The sequence below is a fragment of the Diadema setosum genome, chromosome 21 (assembly GCF_964275005.1).
Source record: "Diadema setosum chromosome 21, eeDiaSeto1, whole genome shotgun sequence".
NCBI lineage: Eukaryota > Metazoa > Echinodermata > Echinoidea > Diadematoida > Diadematidae > Diadema > Diadema setosum.
Window position 1 is genome coordinate 9,139,449 of NC_092705.1, and position 18,305 is coordinate 9,157,753.

General features: G+C 38.5%; 2 protein-coding genes across 2 annotated transcripts; one reads left to right on the forward strand and one right to left on the reverse strand.

Annotated features, from left to right (window-relative positions):
- Positions 1 to 20: 20 nt before the first annotated feature.
- On the reverse strand, positions 21 to 5,824 carry LOC140244901 (intraflagellar transport protein 80 homolog). The gene is made up of 3 exons (XM_072324509.1): positions 5,734 to 5,824; positions 1,027 to 1,245; positions 21 to 217 (listed from the first exon to the last, which is right to left on the reverse strand). Exons 1-3 carry the CDS (start codon positions 5,822 to 5,824, stop codon positions 21 to 23), a joined length of 507 nt encoding a protein of 168 aa, XP_072180610.1.
- Positions 5,702 to 18,013, forward strand: LOC140244203 (uncharacterized protein CXorf58-like). The gene is made up of 10 exons (XM_072323834.1): positions 5,702 to 6,265; positions 7,575 to 7,712; positions 8,270 to 8,369; positions 8,887 to 8,981; positions 9,402 to 9,513; positions 10,057 to 10,188; positions 11,140 to 11,215; positions 12,384 to 12,537; positions 13,687 to 13,834; positions 15,765 to 18,013. The coding sequence occupies exons 2-10, from the start codon at positions 7,576 to 7,578 to the stop codon at positions 16,005 to 16,007; spliced, it is 1,197 nt and encodes a 398-aa protein (XP_072179935.1). The 5' UTR covers positions 5,702 to 6,265; position 7,575; the 3' UTR covers positions 16,008 to 18,013.
- The last annotated feature ends 292 nt before the right edge of the window (positions 18,014 to 18,305 follow it).

The following is an 18,305-nucleotide window of genomic DNA, read 5'->3' on the forward strand; positions in this document are numbered from 1 at the left end:
TGTAATCCATGAAATTCTTTTTATGAACAAGATTGACCTGTCTGTGCTAGTGTGGATCGAAGCATGCCACTCCTAGACCAGATTTTGACCTGTCCGTCTTCTCCCGCTGTCGCCATGGCAGTGCCATCGTAACTCCACCTCCCCGACAGCACCGCCCCTCGGTGGGCGTCGACCGATTTCTCCACACGACCGGATTTTGAGATGAGGTGGTACTTTCCTGTTGGGGAAGAGAACGAGGGAAGTCCTGCTTCAGCATTTCTGTTTCCATATCATAGTGAGAGGGTCAACGCCTTGTCCACTTTGACAAAGATTTGAGGCTGTATGTGTGCCAGAGGGAAACATGAGTTGTACCACCCCATTCCTTGTAGGAATTTAGTGAACTAAAAACTGTAATAATAATAGTAAAAATACTGAAAACAACATGTTGGTGGCATTATACACATATCTTTTCCCAGCCATGACAGCCATTTGCACAGCTCTTTGTAACTGCCAGAGCATAAAAGTTGAGAGTCTACATGCATCAGTCTTCAATATAAGAAAGGGATGTACTGATAGTGTTTTCCACTAATTAGTTCAGTTGAAAAGTTGGCTTACAAAGTAACGTATCAGCATCTCAGATTTCAGTCTACATGAAATGAACTATTCACAGTCACTTTGTAGAGAGCTTTGAACATAGCTTGTTATTGACATAATAGGGTCCTGCAGAGTTGGATCATCACAGTTTCTAACTCCATAAAGCATTTGTAATAACAAAGTGTACACGTTTTGCAGAAAAAAAAAAGTTTAATGGGGAAAAAGTAACACAAGAATTACTGTTAATCCAAATGTATTAACATCTATGTTTATCAAAACGGGTTGAACATTTTTCTCATGGATATTTGCAATATAGAAAATCATTCGGTCATGTTAACAAAGAGAAACTGAAGATGAATTGAGTTGACACAATAACATAAACCACCTTGGGGGAATTAAAAAATGCCTAAAAAGCAAGGAGATAAAACAAGAAGACACTCAGATAAAACCTACCATCAGTGGATGTGAGTACAAACACGTCGGACTGTGACTGTTTTCCCTTTCCTCCCAGGCCCCTGGGAAAGAAGTGAATATCTGTGGCATAGATGTCGTTGGGGAGCTTGGCCAGGCTGCTCGTCTCATCGGACAGGAGGTTCCAGCGCAGGATCTGGTGATCGTCGCTGCACGAGTACAGCTCCTCCGATGTCGTCCATGCTACGCAGCTCACAAGCTCTGAATGTGCAATGCAGTCAAGGGCCTATAAAGTGTTTACTGGTAAACAAAACTGCTGGAAATGTAATCTTTTTTTTTTAATCATTATTGTTGTTCTTTCATGGTTGACAACTGAAGTCACTGATTACTATATATATATATATATATATATATATGTATATATATATATATATATATATATATATATATATATATATATATATATATATGTATATATGTATATATAATATATAAAAAAAACATGGTTTTCCAAAAATTAAACAAACCCCAAAATGAACATTCAAGAGGAGAAATTCTACAAAGAAATTTCAAGGAGTACCATGATTTCTCACTGAAAACCTACACAGAAGATTAACTTGAAATTTGGCATGTACGTCAAATATTTGTGATAAATGCCATCTGCAGATGAATGTTAAATTTTGCTTTCATCCATTTCATCCATCATTCTTTCTTTCACTCTAGCACATTCAGGGCTTTAAGAAGCTTGACTTGGAAAAATTGTTGCTCTTCACTGTCTGCAAATCTTGGAAACAGTAATGATAAATAGTTTGAGAAAACTGCAAGATCTAACTACAATATTGTACTTGTATTATATAATGAAACCAGATCAAGGATATGTTTTGGTTCCTTTGGAAGGGAGGTCTTGAGTCTCATAATGGCTTGTTTCCCCTTCCCATTCACGATCAGGTGTTTCAACAGCTGAGAATAGTCACTGCGCCAGCTGCTCCTCTGTCGTCTGAAGTTGTACTCATCAGTTCGATGGCTTCACTGGGAGTGGAAGCAATAATGTAACTGCAGAGATTAAAAGCACACAGGAGAAATCCAAAATATTGGAAGGTATCTTTTTTTCTTTACTCAGCATGGCCCAGGCATGTCTTGTCAGTAGTACATGTATCAATGTTGGTTGAACAGGGCAGTTAAATAATAAAATATCATTTGCCCTCAGCTATAAGCAGCGTAATAGATACCTTTGATAACCAATCATTTGCACTCTCACTCCCCTGAGCCCTGGCCTACTACTACTACAACTACTATTACTATTGCTACTACTACTACTGCAGTTTCGCACAAGATGCCTAAATTTCAGTTTTATGATGTTGAATTCAATTTGTAGTTCAAAGCAATATTGAAAATAATATTGAAAATCTTTTTTTTTTTTTTTTTTTTTTTAATCTCCCTGGGATTGTCGTAACTTGAAATCCTCAAAATCAATGGTACATGTTCTCACAGCAGCGTGCAATGTGGTTGATCGTTTGATCTGAATGCAGCGATCCCATAGAGGGCACAGCTACAAGTGTAGTTTTCTACTGTATCTTTAAAACTTATACTTGAACTTCAGCTAGTACTTGTTTTTCCCCTTCCCTCAGCTTGTACCAAGTCTTGTGGTTAATGGTTGTTTAATATGAAGCAGTTGATTGAAGTTTGTTGTTGTTCTGTGTTATGTGTGTGTTTGAATAAAATAAGAATGGGAAAAATGTTTTTACGTCAATCTTGAAAAGTAGTGAATAATAATATTCGGAAGATTAGAAATTCAAGAGAAAAAGTGGGGAGGTGGGTGAGAGAAGAGAGACAAAGAGGAGAGAAAATTTAAAGATGGGGAAAGCGCTAAAGAGAAAGGAGAGGAAAAGGGGCAAAAAGAAAATAAATGAATACAAACATATAGCACGAAAAAGACAAAAATTAAAGATTAAACAAAAATTAGGATAGAAAATAGCCCTAAAATTAAAAGGAAAAGAACATTATAGGAAGGAAGGGAAGAAGAGACAAATGGTTTCCAAAAGAAAGGAGGAAAGAAAAAAAAATCAGAGATAGATTAAAAAAGAAAGGAAAAGAGAAAGAGAGATGGATTGAAATATAAGGAAAGAAGAGATGAATAGAGAAGGAAAAAAATGAAGTTTTGAAAAGGGAAGACAAAATATACTTATTAATAATTAGGATGTGAGAAGAAAAAGATAGGAGAGGAGAGAAAGAAAATGCAGATGTCAGGAGAGACAGATGGAAGGAAATGAAGAACAGACAAGAAGAAAATAACATTGAAAAAGAAATAAAGAAAATTGGGAGGAAAGAAAGAGGATACAAGTAAAGGTTAACACTTGTTTAAGGGATGCACACACACCCAACACATCACAAAGTACAAACTATCACAATCATTTTTGATTTACGTTAAACAAAAACCTTAACTGCACTGCTCTGTGCTACTGTAGAGTGCTATTGTGTAGGCCTAGGGTCTATATTACAAGCACCAAAACAAGATACACTAATGGAAAGATGAAACTATATCTTTTTAATGACACAGCAGAAAAACTTGTTGTTATCACTAGATAGGCCAAGGGCTCACTACATTCAGATCAAACAATCAACTCTAGTCTCTATTGCCCACTACCGTGGCACAACAACGTGCACAATCCAGTGAATCACTGTAACACCACTGATTTTGATGTGATACTGATAATACTGATGTGAGAACCCATAATTTTGAGGACTTGAAAGTGATGACAAGCCTAAATGTCCAAGACATCAGTAATGGTTTGACAGAGACAGTAAAAGGTTTCCGAATCATGTACATTGCTTTAAAGATTGAATTCTGTGCCATACAACTGGAAGTCAGCCAAATTAAATCATGAACAAATTTACTTCAATTTAATAAAATTAATTAGAGTAACTGCGTCAGTAAGCGGCCGTGCAGCCGTTCGCGGCAGGTACAAAATACACGGTAATATACAGCTAAACACAGCATTGCACTGTTACATGCACACTACACATATACTAACACACTAGCAATCAACAAAAACCAACCGATAAAATGGGCACGATCTCTGACGAAAGTGAAATTTTCTCACCTAAATGACAACATATCGCATCCAAAATGAAATTTCCGGTACTTCTTAACATAACAGTTAAGAAACAATGGTCCAAGAAACTGGATTTTTTTTTTCGTTTTCTCGATGTTCATGGATTTTGAAAACATATCCTCACGTAAAATAGAATTTTCGCGAGCCGATGTGGGCCGCCATTTTTTTTCAGAAAGTGGATGTTACCATCGAAAAAAATGAGAAAAACACGAGAAAGACATCAACAACACCGCCAGAAGTGCGATCTTGTTTGCGGGCAATGCATGTGCGCACGCTATTTTCACGTGCTTTCGCAATGGGAATTGGCGCTTACGCAATGTTCGCGAGACATGTGAAGGCGTTCAGCTAAAGATCGCGGAGCACGCGCGTATTGCATAGGGATTGTACATCGTGCCGCAAGCAGAAATACTACGTCGCATATCGCCCTTATCGGCGAAAATTGTGCCGGGTTTTGCCATGGTAAATCATGAAAACTGCGTTGGTCAGTGGTAAATTTCTGTCATGAAAACAATTGCGTTAATGAATAATCTTGTCTATGATATATGAAATGGTTGAAAATAATTTGCCTGATTTGTTTACAAGTTGGAAAAACTCTTTACAATGCTTAAACTGCCGCAAACGGTATATTTACTCTAGCTGGTCTAGCAATAAGTCTACAGGTAACATACGTTAGGAGTTAACTATACACAGCCCAGTCGCTGTATTCGCTCAGCGTACTAACACGTAACAGCGTCTGGTCGGGCTAACACTAACACTACTACAGCCTACAGGTTAGTTAGGCCGGGGGTAGGAGTTTAGTCTAGGCCCTAGGTCTAGAAGTCCTCGTAGAAACAAGACTAAGAGGTCAAGTCTAGGGTTTAAAAATGATGACATGTGTATATGTGCACTTCTTTGAAAGAGAACAATATATTAATATATCGCTCAGTAACGCTACCCAGTCCCAATTATTCCCAGTGTCATCAATGTCAGTGACAGTGTCAGTGAGCAATTGACTGTGAGCTGAGCCTGAACTAGTGCACTTCACTGTCTGCTAGCACATCATTACATATATACACATATATGGGACCAAGCAATATAAATTTCACAACGAATACAGCTTCTGTCCCACATTTGATTTTCTAACTGGATAGAGGAGTGCACACCAAAACTGGCTGCATAACAGGAATTAACGAACTGTACCGATATCTTATTCGAATATCATTTGAACTGAAGATATGATAGAAATCTCTACCTTAGAAGCGCTCACGGGCGTCCCCAGAAACGAAAGAAGCTCTGCGAATCTAGGAATGTATAATCGGAGCATGCGCAGTATAAAATGATTGCTAATTTGTCAATGTATTTAAGGTAATTTCAATAAAAATCCCAAATTATATACCATTTTAAATTATGAAATTATTTTCATTATTATGTTTGACGAATGAATAACGCACAATAAAGAAAAAATCTCATATTTTTTTCTTTTAATCTACATTTGCTTGAACGAGCGCAAAGCTTGCCAACCAGTGGACACCATTGACAGCACATAAACAACCCACATCATTCTAGAGCGCTGTGATCTAAGCAGCTCTATCGTGGGATCACGGATGGGACATCTACCGGTAACTCCTCGCGACACTACGGCTGTGTGTGATGTTACCGACACCTCTCGCAGGAATTGCCTCGTCCGTGTGCGACACAACTGACAAGATCCAGATGTAGGCGCCTATCCGTAACAGAAATAGATTCATCCTGACGTGAAAAATGTTATCCTGTAAGTAGTGTAACAACGGAAGTCAACGGAAACGAGTTTAAATGCTAGCCATTTGATAGACGAGCGATCTGCTGATCCTGCCTGGTGGTCTGGATGCTGGAATCCTTGGACCTTTTTTGGTGAACATGCCCTGCCCTGACGGCTGCCGGCTGAGACTGAAGACGGGAGTGTAATTTAAACTTACCCTGAATACTAGTAGTATCTAGAGCTGGATCTAGGTCTACGAGGTGCACGTGCAGTCGGTCTCGTCTTCGATGTTGTTGTTGTTGTTTTGGTTTTAATGGCGTAGAGCTCTTATATCACTCACGATTGAGACACTAACGTTAGACTCTATTACACGTGAAAATAAAGGCGATAGAGCAGAGATTCAAACCACAAGACAACGCATACGCGCAGCACACGAGACCAAGATAAGAAGGTAACACTGACACTGTTATTGTTAATGACTAGTAAAACGAGTCTTTTTTTTAACCTGTGTAAAAGATAGTCCAGCATCTTAACTTCACACTGTTTTTCTCTTTCTGACCGTCCACTAATCTCTCTCTCTCTTTCTCTGCAGGGGCGGATCCAGGAATTCTGTAAAAGGGGGGGGGGGGGCCCACGGGGCACGCCTTGCTTTACAATGCAAAATTAAAAAGGGGGGTGCATGCGCCCTCTCCATTTTTTCTTTTTATTCCTCTTGTTTTAACAAAGATGGGGGGGGGGGTGCACCCACACCCCCACCTGGATCCACCACTGCTCTGTAGTAATGTCAGTATTAAAGGACAAGTCCACCTTCATAATCCGTAGATCTACATAAGGATTGAGAGAATGCAGCAATATTAGTAGAACACATCAGTGAAAGTTTGAGGAAAATTGGACAATCTGTTCAAAAGTTACAAATATTTTACAGGTGTAAGTATCTGCGCAGTCACTGCTGGAAGAGAAGACTACTACAGTGTATGATGTCACATGCGTACAACTATATAAGGAAGATAAGAAGAGAATTTCACAAAACTTTACTTTTTGAATAAAGTGCACATTTCTTCGACTTGCTACTGACGTATGTTAAGGGTAATATAATTCCCCCTGCCTTCTGAAAGAGAGAAGTCGAGTGTTCTTTTGTTATGCGAGAAAAATGGAAATATGTTGAATTTTCTTTATTCTTTTTTTATATCGTTGTACTCAAGTGACATCACAAGCTATAGTAGTCTCTTCATCCAGCCGTGACTGAGCAGAAACTTCAAAAATTCATTACTTTTTAACGGATTGTCCGATTTTGCTCAAACTCTCACCAATGTGTTCTACTAATATTACTGCATTCACTCAACTCACATGTCTATGAAGGTGAACTTGTCCTTTAACCAATTGAATTGTTTCTATATGTCAACTCGGCCTACGAACTTTAGACCCAAGAGAAAGGTTAATTGGCATTACATCACATCGTCATACATGGGCAAGTAACAAGACATGATAACTATCAAAGACATCACTTCACAGTCAACAAACCTTCCCAAGCGTAACCATTCGTGCTTTGAAGAATGAACATTCAATAATAAAGCCAAAAAAAAAAATAATAATAATAATGATAATGGATGAGCAGTTATCATAGATATTACATTGTTGTGGAGCCAGAACATAACGTAAGCAGGTACAAACTGTAGGCCTATATGTAGACATTTACAGTTGTATGTATAAATTGTGGGTTTGTTTGTCAACTCTCCTCTTAAAAAATTATTGCTTTCCAGAATGGATGCTGCACGAAGTTCCAGCAGGTCCACCATCAATGTCACCCTGCCAAGTCAGCACAGCGGAAGCATTGTGGGTTCAGCAGAAGGCAGACGGCATGGGAAGAAGGCGCAGCCTGTCCAGCAGCGAGACAAGCAGTAAGTGAAAGTAGACCTATAATAGAGCCTGAGATCTGTATTTTCAGCGAGCATTCATTACTTGGGCCATTCTTGTTTTGATCTCAAGTGCATCGCTATGTAATGTTCATTGTTGGTCGTGATAATTATGATTATACACGTTGTAGGTGGGGCCTAGACATGAAATATGCCACCTCTCATTATATGGATGTGTCTCTACTGTGTACCAAATTCATGGAGGAGGAGATGTCACTACACACACTGCATCCACTGATGAAATGAATGACAGTGAATGGAGTGGTGACAAAACCTGTGATAATGCAGATACATGCTGTGTTATAGTATCTTAGTATAGTTGAATTTAATGTATCATTATCGAGACTAACACACATCAAAAGGAAAAAGTTGAAACTGCTTGTTAAATTATTTTTTTATCAACATCGTTAAAGTGTGAACTTGTATGTTTAACCTTATTTTCTCTCTTTCTCTGAAAATGTAAAATTGTCTTCAATCAACCAACATCCATTCACAATTGGAATATTTTGTTTTGTTTTGTTTTGTTTTGTTTTTCTACATAGAATGACCCATCTCCTGGCAGCAAGAGCCATAGAGCGAAGCTGGTGCGCATACAGAGACAAACAGATGTTCCGCCTTCTCAAGCATGCCATTTGTGCTGCAGTAAGTTTCTTTCCCTTGAATTGGAGAATTGGGAAGGGGGTGGGGGAGGTGGAAAAAAAACCCACACGAAACAATTGCATTCCATTTTCCACAGTATGTGTTCTATCATTTACTGATCAGTGATGTATGGCATTTCAGAGGAAAGAACATGATTAAACCTGGAGACAAATGAAAGAGACTAGGATAATGTGTGTATGATAACTTAACATACAGCCGCAGTTTTCATTAGCATCATAATATCATTAAACATTTAAAATGGCATATTTGTTGAAATTAATGCAAAATTAAAACAATGCTGATTGCTGTCACTCATGTTAACTACAGTGTTTCTACAAGAGCAAGTGTTTGGAAGGAATTCCTCTTGTTCACGGAGTCTCGTGGGCATGGAAGATTTGACATTCATATTTTCAAAGAATGAATATTGTGCAGCTCTATTTCATTGCATCTTTGATATCAAAGCTCTATGCATTCTTAACCTCCAGAAGCCTCTCAAATATGTTTTATGTCTTTTCTGCAGGAGCACTCCATGACCTTTGAAATCCTGCGGAAGATTTGCCCAACCGAGGCAGAGCTGCTTAAGGACAAAAGCATGAAAGCAAGGGTCCGATTCAGGTGTGTTTGTCAGATGAAGCATGGCCACCACCCTGCCGACGTTGATGTTGATGTTGATGTGTGGGACTATGCTGCCCAATTCACCATTATAGTGCATGGTCCATACAAAGAGTGTGAGAAATAGATCAAATGCTGACTAATTGATACAGTAGTTATAATCACATTAATATCTACTGTTTTAAGTTTCCAAACATTCACTCATTTTCCTTTGTGATTCTTGAACTTTTTCATTATGATGAATCAGTAAATGTTTGGTACAAGTCGCATGTTGAGGTTGCAGAAAAATTGGTCATGCAAGAAATCTTTGTGAATGCATGAGTTGACAGTAACATAACATTTATTTTATATGTTCATAAAAGATGAAGCGGTTGTTTGTATATGACATAAAATCAAACAAAACTTGAATTCTTCTTCATGTAGGTTTGCTGGTTCAGAGTTCCCCCCAGTCATCCTCTTCAAGATCTACACACACACAGAGGGGCGGGGCCTCAAGTATCTCAGTGGAAAGAAGGTCATCAAGCCAGCCTCAGAGGTAAATTGACCCCTGACCTCTAGGATCTTACAATGAGCATGGTGATCTTGTCAGCCTGTTTGCTCGGCAGTTCGTGATCGATGACAGTGGATTATTTTTGTGTTCCCTGCCTAGAATTGTGGTTGGGACTATGGAAAGAATAAACAACACACAGGGATGTGATAATGTGTGCAGAAACAGTTGTTTTGTTCAAACTACACACTGCACCTGTGACTATAAAGCTGAAAAGGACAAATCCAGATGGGTCCAATGTTGTTAGGGGATAAATGATATTCATGGAACATCACGGATTGCAAGAATTTCAGGGCATATTCCAGTCATGTAGAAGAAAGTCAAGATTCAAAAGTTATTATATTTTTTTTCTAGTTTGCAATCTAATGAAAGTAATCACAAGTACCTCAGTACCACTGTATGGGACACCATGTATGTTCATGATGAGCCAGCGTTTTCACTCAATCGGCCCTCTAGAAATCAAGAACTGCTGAGCTATTAAGCATGGACATCTACCACAGAAGAGATTTTGTCCTACCCCCTTTGTTTCAGGCTGCCTCTGATGCCTGTAAGGAGATGGGCAACCGGAAGTTCTATGACCAGATGATCGCCGATACCTGCCAGTACGAAAGGGATAAGATCACTGACGAAGTGGATGTAACGACGGTGAAGGACTACATGCAGGTAGCGATCGGCATTGTTCGCGTTTGTTTCATTTGTTATCAAGACTGGGTATTTTTTTTTATTTTTTTTTTTTTTGGGGGGTATTTTTTGTTATTGTTTTGTTGTTGTTGTTTCATAAAACTATCAAATGTAGAATATTCCTGACAAATATAATTCTTGAGAACCTTGCTGTAACAATCCTGACAATTAACTTGTAATATCAGGTTTCTCATTGTGGTAGGGTACAAACACAAAGAAATATAAAGAGCTACAATGTACTGTAGAACTGCAAAATCACCTTGTTTTTGTTAAAGATGCTTTTGTTATACACTGTAGCCAACTTCTTCACAATAATGTCCCACTGTATTACAATGCAGTGTAGTTTTACTTAAGTATTACCTCCCCCCTCTCCCCCCCCCCCCCCAAAAAAAAAGGATGTGTGGAAATATCCAACAAAGCAGTACAATAAATGTAAACACAAACAAAAGTTTGGTAAATAAATAGGTTGAAAATCAGGAGCAATAAAAAAGAATACATCAGCTGTTCTCTGTTATAGGATCAGTTTGTGCTTCCCATAATTTATATTATTTCATATAAACATTTGATAGTTTATTTTCGTCAAAAGAGAGAATGTATTGGTCAATATTTGTTATTGCTGTTGTATTTGATATTAAAGTGGTTATGTGCCTGGAAATACTATTTGTCATGAGAAATTACAGTGTTGATCTTTATAGTATAGGAGCATGAAGAATTTTCCAATGAAGCAGAAATCTGGAAATCGATCTCTGAATACAACTCTGGACACTGAACTGCCAGTTAGACATGGACTCCAAGAAATATTGATAATCTCAATAGAACATTGTTTGGTTGTTGTTGTTGTTGTTGTTTTTTTCAATGCTACATCAAATGTTTTCTCACTCTTTGCAGTTCTCAATTACAAACACACATTCCTCCATATTCCCCTTTCTCTAGTATCTCAGCAACCTTGATGAGATGCCAGCGTACATGGGAGGAAGGGAAAACCTCTGGAGGAGACTGGATTTAAATGGTAATGAAATGAACGAGAATACATTTCTAGCAAGCGCTGGTTGCATTTCATAAGTGCATAATTGTTTTGCTCTTAGTATCACCGATGTTTCCACTATTTGAAAGGTAATGATGGTAGATTTGAAGTACTACACCCTTTGTCCCTTCAGATTTCATACGTCTGCCATATTCTCTCTCTTTGTTCTGTTGTTTCTGGTGCTTCTTTGTTGATTTTCCCCCCTTTCTTCATGTCATCTACTTGTAAACCTCTCAATACATAAATGCCTATATTTCAGTTTCAGTTTGATTTCATTTCTGCATTTTTCCATGAAAATAAGACATGAATTAGTGGTACATGTATTTGAGCAAAAGTGTACATAATCAGCGCACAGTATATAATTATGTACTGGTATGTGTATGATTATGCCTGCAGATTTGCATTTGTAATTTTAGTGTCTATTTAACACATTCTGTTGCTTTTTATCAGGGGTGAACTTTGAAAATTCTGGATTTTGTCATTTCATGGTGAAATCTCATCAGAATGATGGTGATGATTGTTGTGGCAACAAAGGTTTTCTCCAAATGTTTCCATGATTATTACAGTTAATTGTAGAAAATACCTTTTTGATGGAGAAATTATTTTTGAATGGCCATCTACGCAGTAGCCTCATAGGTGTTTTTTTTTCAACAAAAAACATGCAAAAATATTATGGAATGAGCTAACTCACACAGGTTTTGTTGGGGGTATTAATCACATTCAGTGGATGTTCTAATTACTCTTGTCATGACTAGCTCAGACACAGAAAGGAGTTGAAACAAAGTGAAGGATGATTATATGATGTATGCATAACAGAGGGCTATTTATAGTTCATATCTCCTGCAGCCTTACCTTGGCAAATTGCGACAGGTTGAAGTTAGCGAGCAGCATTAGGTTTTGATGCACAAAGATGATATCATTAATTGCACAATTATGGGTAAATTTTGAAGAGGAACATTATGTGTAGTCAGAGGAAAGCAGAAATACGTTTTCATATGCTAACTGGAATATAGAGCTAACTTTATATTAAATACAAATATATTATTTTTCGTACAAATATGAAATACTTTTTGTTCTGTCTCTGTTATTGTATTCGTTCATATTCCATGTAATTTTGTCACTTTCTTTGATGTGTGCTATAAATCGTTCCCAGTTCTTCCAAGGACCACCATCCTATACGACATCATTGACTACCTGAGTAGAGGCTCCCCGTCGGACCGCCTGCGGCCCGAGATCCCAGTCCTCACAGCACGTCCAATTACGCAGGAGATGCAGCTGAAACACATCAAACTCATCTCAAAACTAAGGTGATATAATTTTCCTTGTGATCGAGTACCCAGTCATGCCTATATACACACTGGCTCGGTCAAGAAGGTGTCTGAATTTTAATACTATACGGAGAAGAATCAGTCTAACCTGGCGTCAAAATCCACCATTACTGCAGTGTCCTAGCACACACGTGTGCACTTGGGACACTGCAGAAATGGTGGATTTTCTACCGGGTTGGATAGTGGATAGGTCTACAACCAATATCACTGTTTTACACAGACATATTTGATTTTAGAGCACCATATTTTTCTTCTGTTTATTCTGATTTGAATGACACATCAAGCATTTTAGCATGTGTGACAAATCATTTGTTATGTCAACATGAACGTGTTATTCAAATTTATGAAATTCTTCCGTCGAGATGTTTTCATTGCAACTGATTGACAAATTGCCCTACATCGACGTAAATAAGCACTGAATTGATCAGTGTTTTAGTAGTAGCCATGATAAAAAATCATGGGCTTACATACTCGAGCAGGATTCGAACCTACGACCTCCTGATCACCGAACAGGCGTCATCTCCACTAGACCACCGAGCTTTCGCCCGACAGCAAGTGTTGGTTCTAATCCTTATAGCATGCAGCGGGTACTGCTTTGTTATTCAAATTTATGAAATTCTTCCGTCGAGATGTTTTCATTGCAACTGATTGACAAATTGCCCTACATCGACGTAAATCGACGGTGATCAGGAGGTCGTAGGTTCGAATCCTGCTCGAGTATGTAAGCCCATGATTTTTTATCATGGCTACTACTAAAACACTGATCAATTCAGTGCTTATTTACGTCGATGTAGGGCAATTTGTCAATCAGTTGCAATGAACGTGTTAGTGTCTTTTTACTTTAATGACACAATTGAAGTGGTCTTGTTGGCATGACTAGCCAAAACCGGCCTAGTAAATCTTGCCAAATCTACTTAGTATGTGGACCTCTGAATACAAACTAGATAGTGCTATGAATTGCTTCTTTGTGATACTGTACATGATTTACGTAACCTCTCAATTCACACAACTGATTTTTCTCTCATGACAAAAACAATGTAAAATATGTTATTTTGCTTTGATGTCGATGTCAATTAAGTCCCTTCCATTCAATAAAGCAAACTTTTCCTTCGCTGTTTTCGATTTTAGGACACCGTTCCTGCCATCCATTCCCCCTGGTGCCCTCACGTCGTCCCATGCCACCCCGACCAGTAGCCCTGGGGTTACGTCCAGGCGGTCAAGGCAGGCCAGACAGAGGGCATCGCGCATGAGAAAACTGTACATGTCCCCAACGGATGTGAGTTTTGCTCTAAATATTGTGTTTTGAATGCAAAGTTGCCAACATTCCCTTATCAAAACCAGAGTGATTCTAGCGTGGCATCAGGGAAGTACCCAAGTGTTACATGTACATCTCAAGAGCTGCGGTCACATTATGCGAAACTACTCATAGTTTGCTTCCTGATAACTTCCAGAAGTTTTAGCACGCGGATACGCTAAAGACAAAATAAAGTGCAGTTTCAGTGATAGGAAACTGCTTGTACTTCCGGTGTCTCTTAGGAAAAAAATGAATTGCAAGCGCACAGCAGCGTACAAAAGAATACACAATGTGTGTAAACAACACAAATGGATATATTATGCTTCACAAACTCTTTGAAGTTTCAGCTGCACATGGTCACACTGCACAAAACTTTGCATAGTTTTGCAAGAAGTGAGAAACTTCCCAAGTGTATGCAAGAAGTTTTACTGGTAACTTCTCAAGAAGTTTGCGGTCACACTGCCCAAACTTCACAAAGCAAAATACAGTTGAACCTCTCGTATCCGGACAAGTCGGGACCGAGGCTCATCCGGATAAGGGATTTGGCCGGATACGGGAGACTCAATGCTTTATACATGTACATATACATACACATGTACTGATGTAGCCCATTGTAGTACCACATGTAGTAATGTGTATACCGCAACCTTTTCATTGTTACACTCAGTAACAGACCCCAAAATAGATGTTCGTGTTTGCAAGATTGAAATCATTTTCTTTTATAAATTCTTGGGATGATTTACCTAAATAATTATTAAGAAATGTATCAAGTATATGTAATTCATGTGTGTTTGTGTAGGAGTTCTCAAGGAGTTGGGAATCCCCCTTTCCTCCCGTAATTCTTTAAAAAACGATAAAAAAATCACGGCGAGATTGCGTCCGGATAATAGAGAGATCCGGATAAAGGGAGGCCGGATAATAGAGGTTCAACTGTACCGGGTAGTGAAGCTGTGCATAGTTTAGCATGTGACCGCACCTATTTAACAAAATAGTTCCCACATCAGGAAGATTTTCATTTGATCTTCTCAGGACATGAAGAGATATTGAAGTTTTGAAGTTTTCAGGGGGCCTCCTGCAAAATCAGGGAGACTCAGCAGCTCTGAAAATGGAAAAAGGTTTCCCCTCCCCTTTTTTTCAGTAGTCTACTCCTGCAATTGCCCTCAAGGATTGTGTAAGGTAAATGTACCCTCTATGTTTGCATAGACATGAAATATAAATGGTTCCCCTCCCCGTTTTTTCAGTAGTCTAGTCCTGCAATTGCCATCATGGATTGTGTAAGGTACCCTCTCTCTTTGCATAGACATGAAACATACAGGGTACATTGAAAAGTATGATTTCCTATTGCTACTGTGTGAAATTGCAGCCAAAGTAGGAATGTCACGAGCAGGCTATTATTATCTGTTACACTGCTACATTTTCTTCCACAATTTGATGAAACACACTGAGAGATAAAAATAATATATAAGTGCTGTGAATGAAACTCACACAGGTCACTCTTATTACCTCTGTCAAACCAAATTTGATTACCTTTATAAAATCAGAAAGAGTGCCCTGCTGGTATTAGCATGACTATTAAATACACTGCAATTACGAACCTGGGCATGGTAGAAAGTTTCTTGATGCTGTCATTAGACATTCCAAGAGCTATTGATAATTAAGTTTAGCATTGAAAGTGCTTTCTTTTTATGTTGCTTGAGTTTATTTGCAGAAAAAGTACTGTTTTAAATCACACTCAGAAGTCATATCTTGATGACTACCTGTGACACTTCAAAATATTATTGTTAGTGATGACAGTGGAGAGGTTTGTCCAACAATATCTTTCTATTTGATATCATCCACTTTTACATAAAGGCATTAAGATATGCTCAAGTCATGTGCCATTACTTGGTTTGACATAATGTTGTTTATCCAGGAATCCATGCTGGCCCCGCAAAACACTGTGATCTCCGACAGGCACGGTGACGCCGAAAACCGCCGCACGTCAAGCATCAGTCCGCACCGGCACAACGATGGACGGAACGCCTCTGACTTTCACCAGGGGGGCGACGTCGGGGACGATGACGATGGCGATGGCTGGGAGGATGAAGCAGACAAGCTGTACACCTGGACTCAAAACTTGTCCGTTGAGGATCTTGGTCTCACAACGCCATCCTGATGGCACCGTGGCTGCATCAGCTAATACTCCAGCAGCAATGCAAAATGCAGACATTCTTCTGGAGTGCCGATCCGAGTGCTGATTAGACGTGGATGCTGGTCAGAGCCGTCAGTGATACTGTAAAAGCTGTTATCTTCATGAGGGTTTAATGCGGAGTGAATGGACAGGCATAAGTGCATTGACAATAGCCTCGGTGTCAAGTCGTGAAAACAACATCTCACGAAAATGTCTGTGACCTCCTCATTTGCAAAAATATCTATGCCAAAATAACGGCTTTTACAGTACCGTAATACAAACTATAATTTCCTGTTATGATGTAAAGAAGAGTAGAAAGACGGCTTCACCAACCACACATTACTGTATCAAGTCTTGTCGCCAGCAAAGTGCATTTGTTTGAATTCCATCGTGCCTGAAACAACATAGGGAGGAGGAATGAGTCTATTTAACATGGAACAGCAGGAAAAAAGCACAGAACAACAGAAAATCATGAAAAGTTTAAGGTTTTCTTTGATTCATAATGATTTATGACAGTAATTTTGGACTCGTGTGAATCAACGTTTCAGCCAAAATAAGAGTCAACATCATCATCCATTGCTGTAATAGATGAAGGCTGGTAATCATTCTTGAAATAGTACTGCATTCCGTGATGAAAATATGTTCAGAAATTGCTGTCGATCCAGTTGTAAATGAAAAATAAGTAGTGTGAGCAGGAAGCAGAACAAAGTAACCTTGTTAAAATACAAATGCATTGAATGAGAACCTGTGTACTTTAAGTTAATGGCTCATTAGAAGTTTAAGTGTTTTTCATGAATCTTTACACATTATTTTGGTTGTAAGAAGGTGTGTACATGAATTTACATAGAAGTGTGCCAAGTGTAACTACAGAAAAGAAGAAATACATGGAGTTGGCTTTTATTTCTTCTCTCTGCTAATGATTTTTCCCCCATGGAGATGCGCACATCTGCCCATGCACACATAAACACACAATATGAGATGCACCCGTCTGCACATTGACACACAAAATGGTTTGCAATCAATTTGTGACTCATTGCTGCCATCATTGTTTAGTGTATCGAAGCATTCTAAAATAGCTTCTAGGTACATGCATATCCAATGTAGACGAGTGTGATTTGATGTAATATAGTGCATCATTTTCTACCAAAATGTCCTGCCATATCTTACATTTGCAATATAGTAGTTAGTACCCATGTACAGCTTCACTAGGCAGTGGTGTTGTAATCATATATTATTTTGCTAATAATTATTCCTATTCTTATTCTATCCAGAATACAGTTAAAGATACAACACATTTGCACCAGACAAGCATAATTGCAAACAGGCATAGTGGATTAACGTTTATGCCTTGAATATCCTATAGACACCATATGAAACAAACCAAAATTCAAAATGGTAATGACTGCAATGTGTGTGCAACTTCGCTCTGATCTGCTGGAGACTCTTGTCCGTTTGCGCCTAAAAAATATTTCTTAGCAGTATGAATTTACTTAGATGCGCTCTACATTAACTATCTAGATTTGTTTTGCTGAAAGACATTTAAGTTTGAATGCACATTTGATAAGAAGACAAGATCAATCTACCAAACATCATGTTTATCATTATTGTGTGTGAAATAATATGTGACTAGCAAATCTTTGATTCATGCATTGCAGGTGAACACAGCGAACGCACAACAGCAAGCCGGTGTTTCTAGCATAATTCTCTCCCTCCTTGCCAATAATTTGGATCAAATGCATATGTACTCTTTATTGTACTTATTTCTCTTTTAAATTTATATTTTCTGGACATTTATGCTGTAAATAAGGTGACACAGTATTTGTACTTGTTTGAATATATGGTTTGCTATGAAAATAAAAACAATATATATTATACTGAGATGCAACTGAAGGATCACTGTGACTTTAAATTTTGCCCTGGCTTCCAGGAATGACACATATTTCTTTAATAGTGTACATTAGTGCATGTGTGTGTGAGTTTATGATATTACACAACAACCCTGCTTGTGCCAAAATCCAGAACAGGATGCATGGGACTACAGTATGTGTGAGCATGTTGAAATTCATTTGAAATTAATCCAATGTTAATAGGAAATACAGATGTAAGTTATGTTGGTATTGGATCAGTATTATAGCATGTACAACTGAGTGTGCGTGTATGAATGTGGATTACAGATTTGTTATTCCTTTTTTGTGGGTAGGGGGGGGGGGGGGTTGGGCAGAGGGAAAGGAGAGTGAGAAGGGAGTGATATATGTAGTTAAAAAGAACAAAGAAAAATGAGCA

Bases quoted from the DNA above. Each gene is read 5' to 3' on its own strand.
- LOC140244901 (XM_072324509.1), bottom strand. From the start codon at position 5,824: ATGAATCTATTTCTGTTACGGATAGGCGCCTACATCTGGATCTTGTCA. The intron at 1,246-5,733 runs GTAACATCACAC...TTGCACATTCAG, and splicing joins AATTCCTGCGAGAGGTGTCG to AGCTTGTGAGCTGCGTAGCA. The intron at 218-1,026 runs GTAGGTTTTATC...CTTCCCCAACAG, and splicing joins TGTACTCACATCCACTGATG to GAAAGTACCACCTCATCTCA.
- LOC140244203 (XM_072323834.1), top strand. From the start codon at position 7,576: ATGGATGCTGCACGAAGTTCCAGCAGGTCCACCATCAATGTCACCCTG. The intron at 11,216-12,383 runs GTAATGAAATGA...AATCGTTCCCAG, and splicing joins GAGGAGACTGGATTTAAATG to TTCTTCCAAGGACCACCATC. The intron at 13,835-15,764 runs GTGAGTTTTGCT...TTGTTTATCCAG, and splicing joins TGTACATGTCCCCAACGGAT to GAATCCATGCTGGCCCCGCA.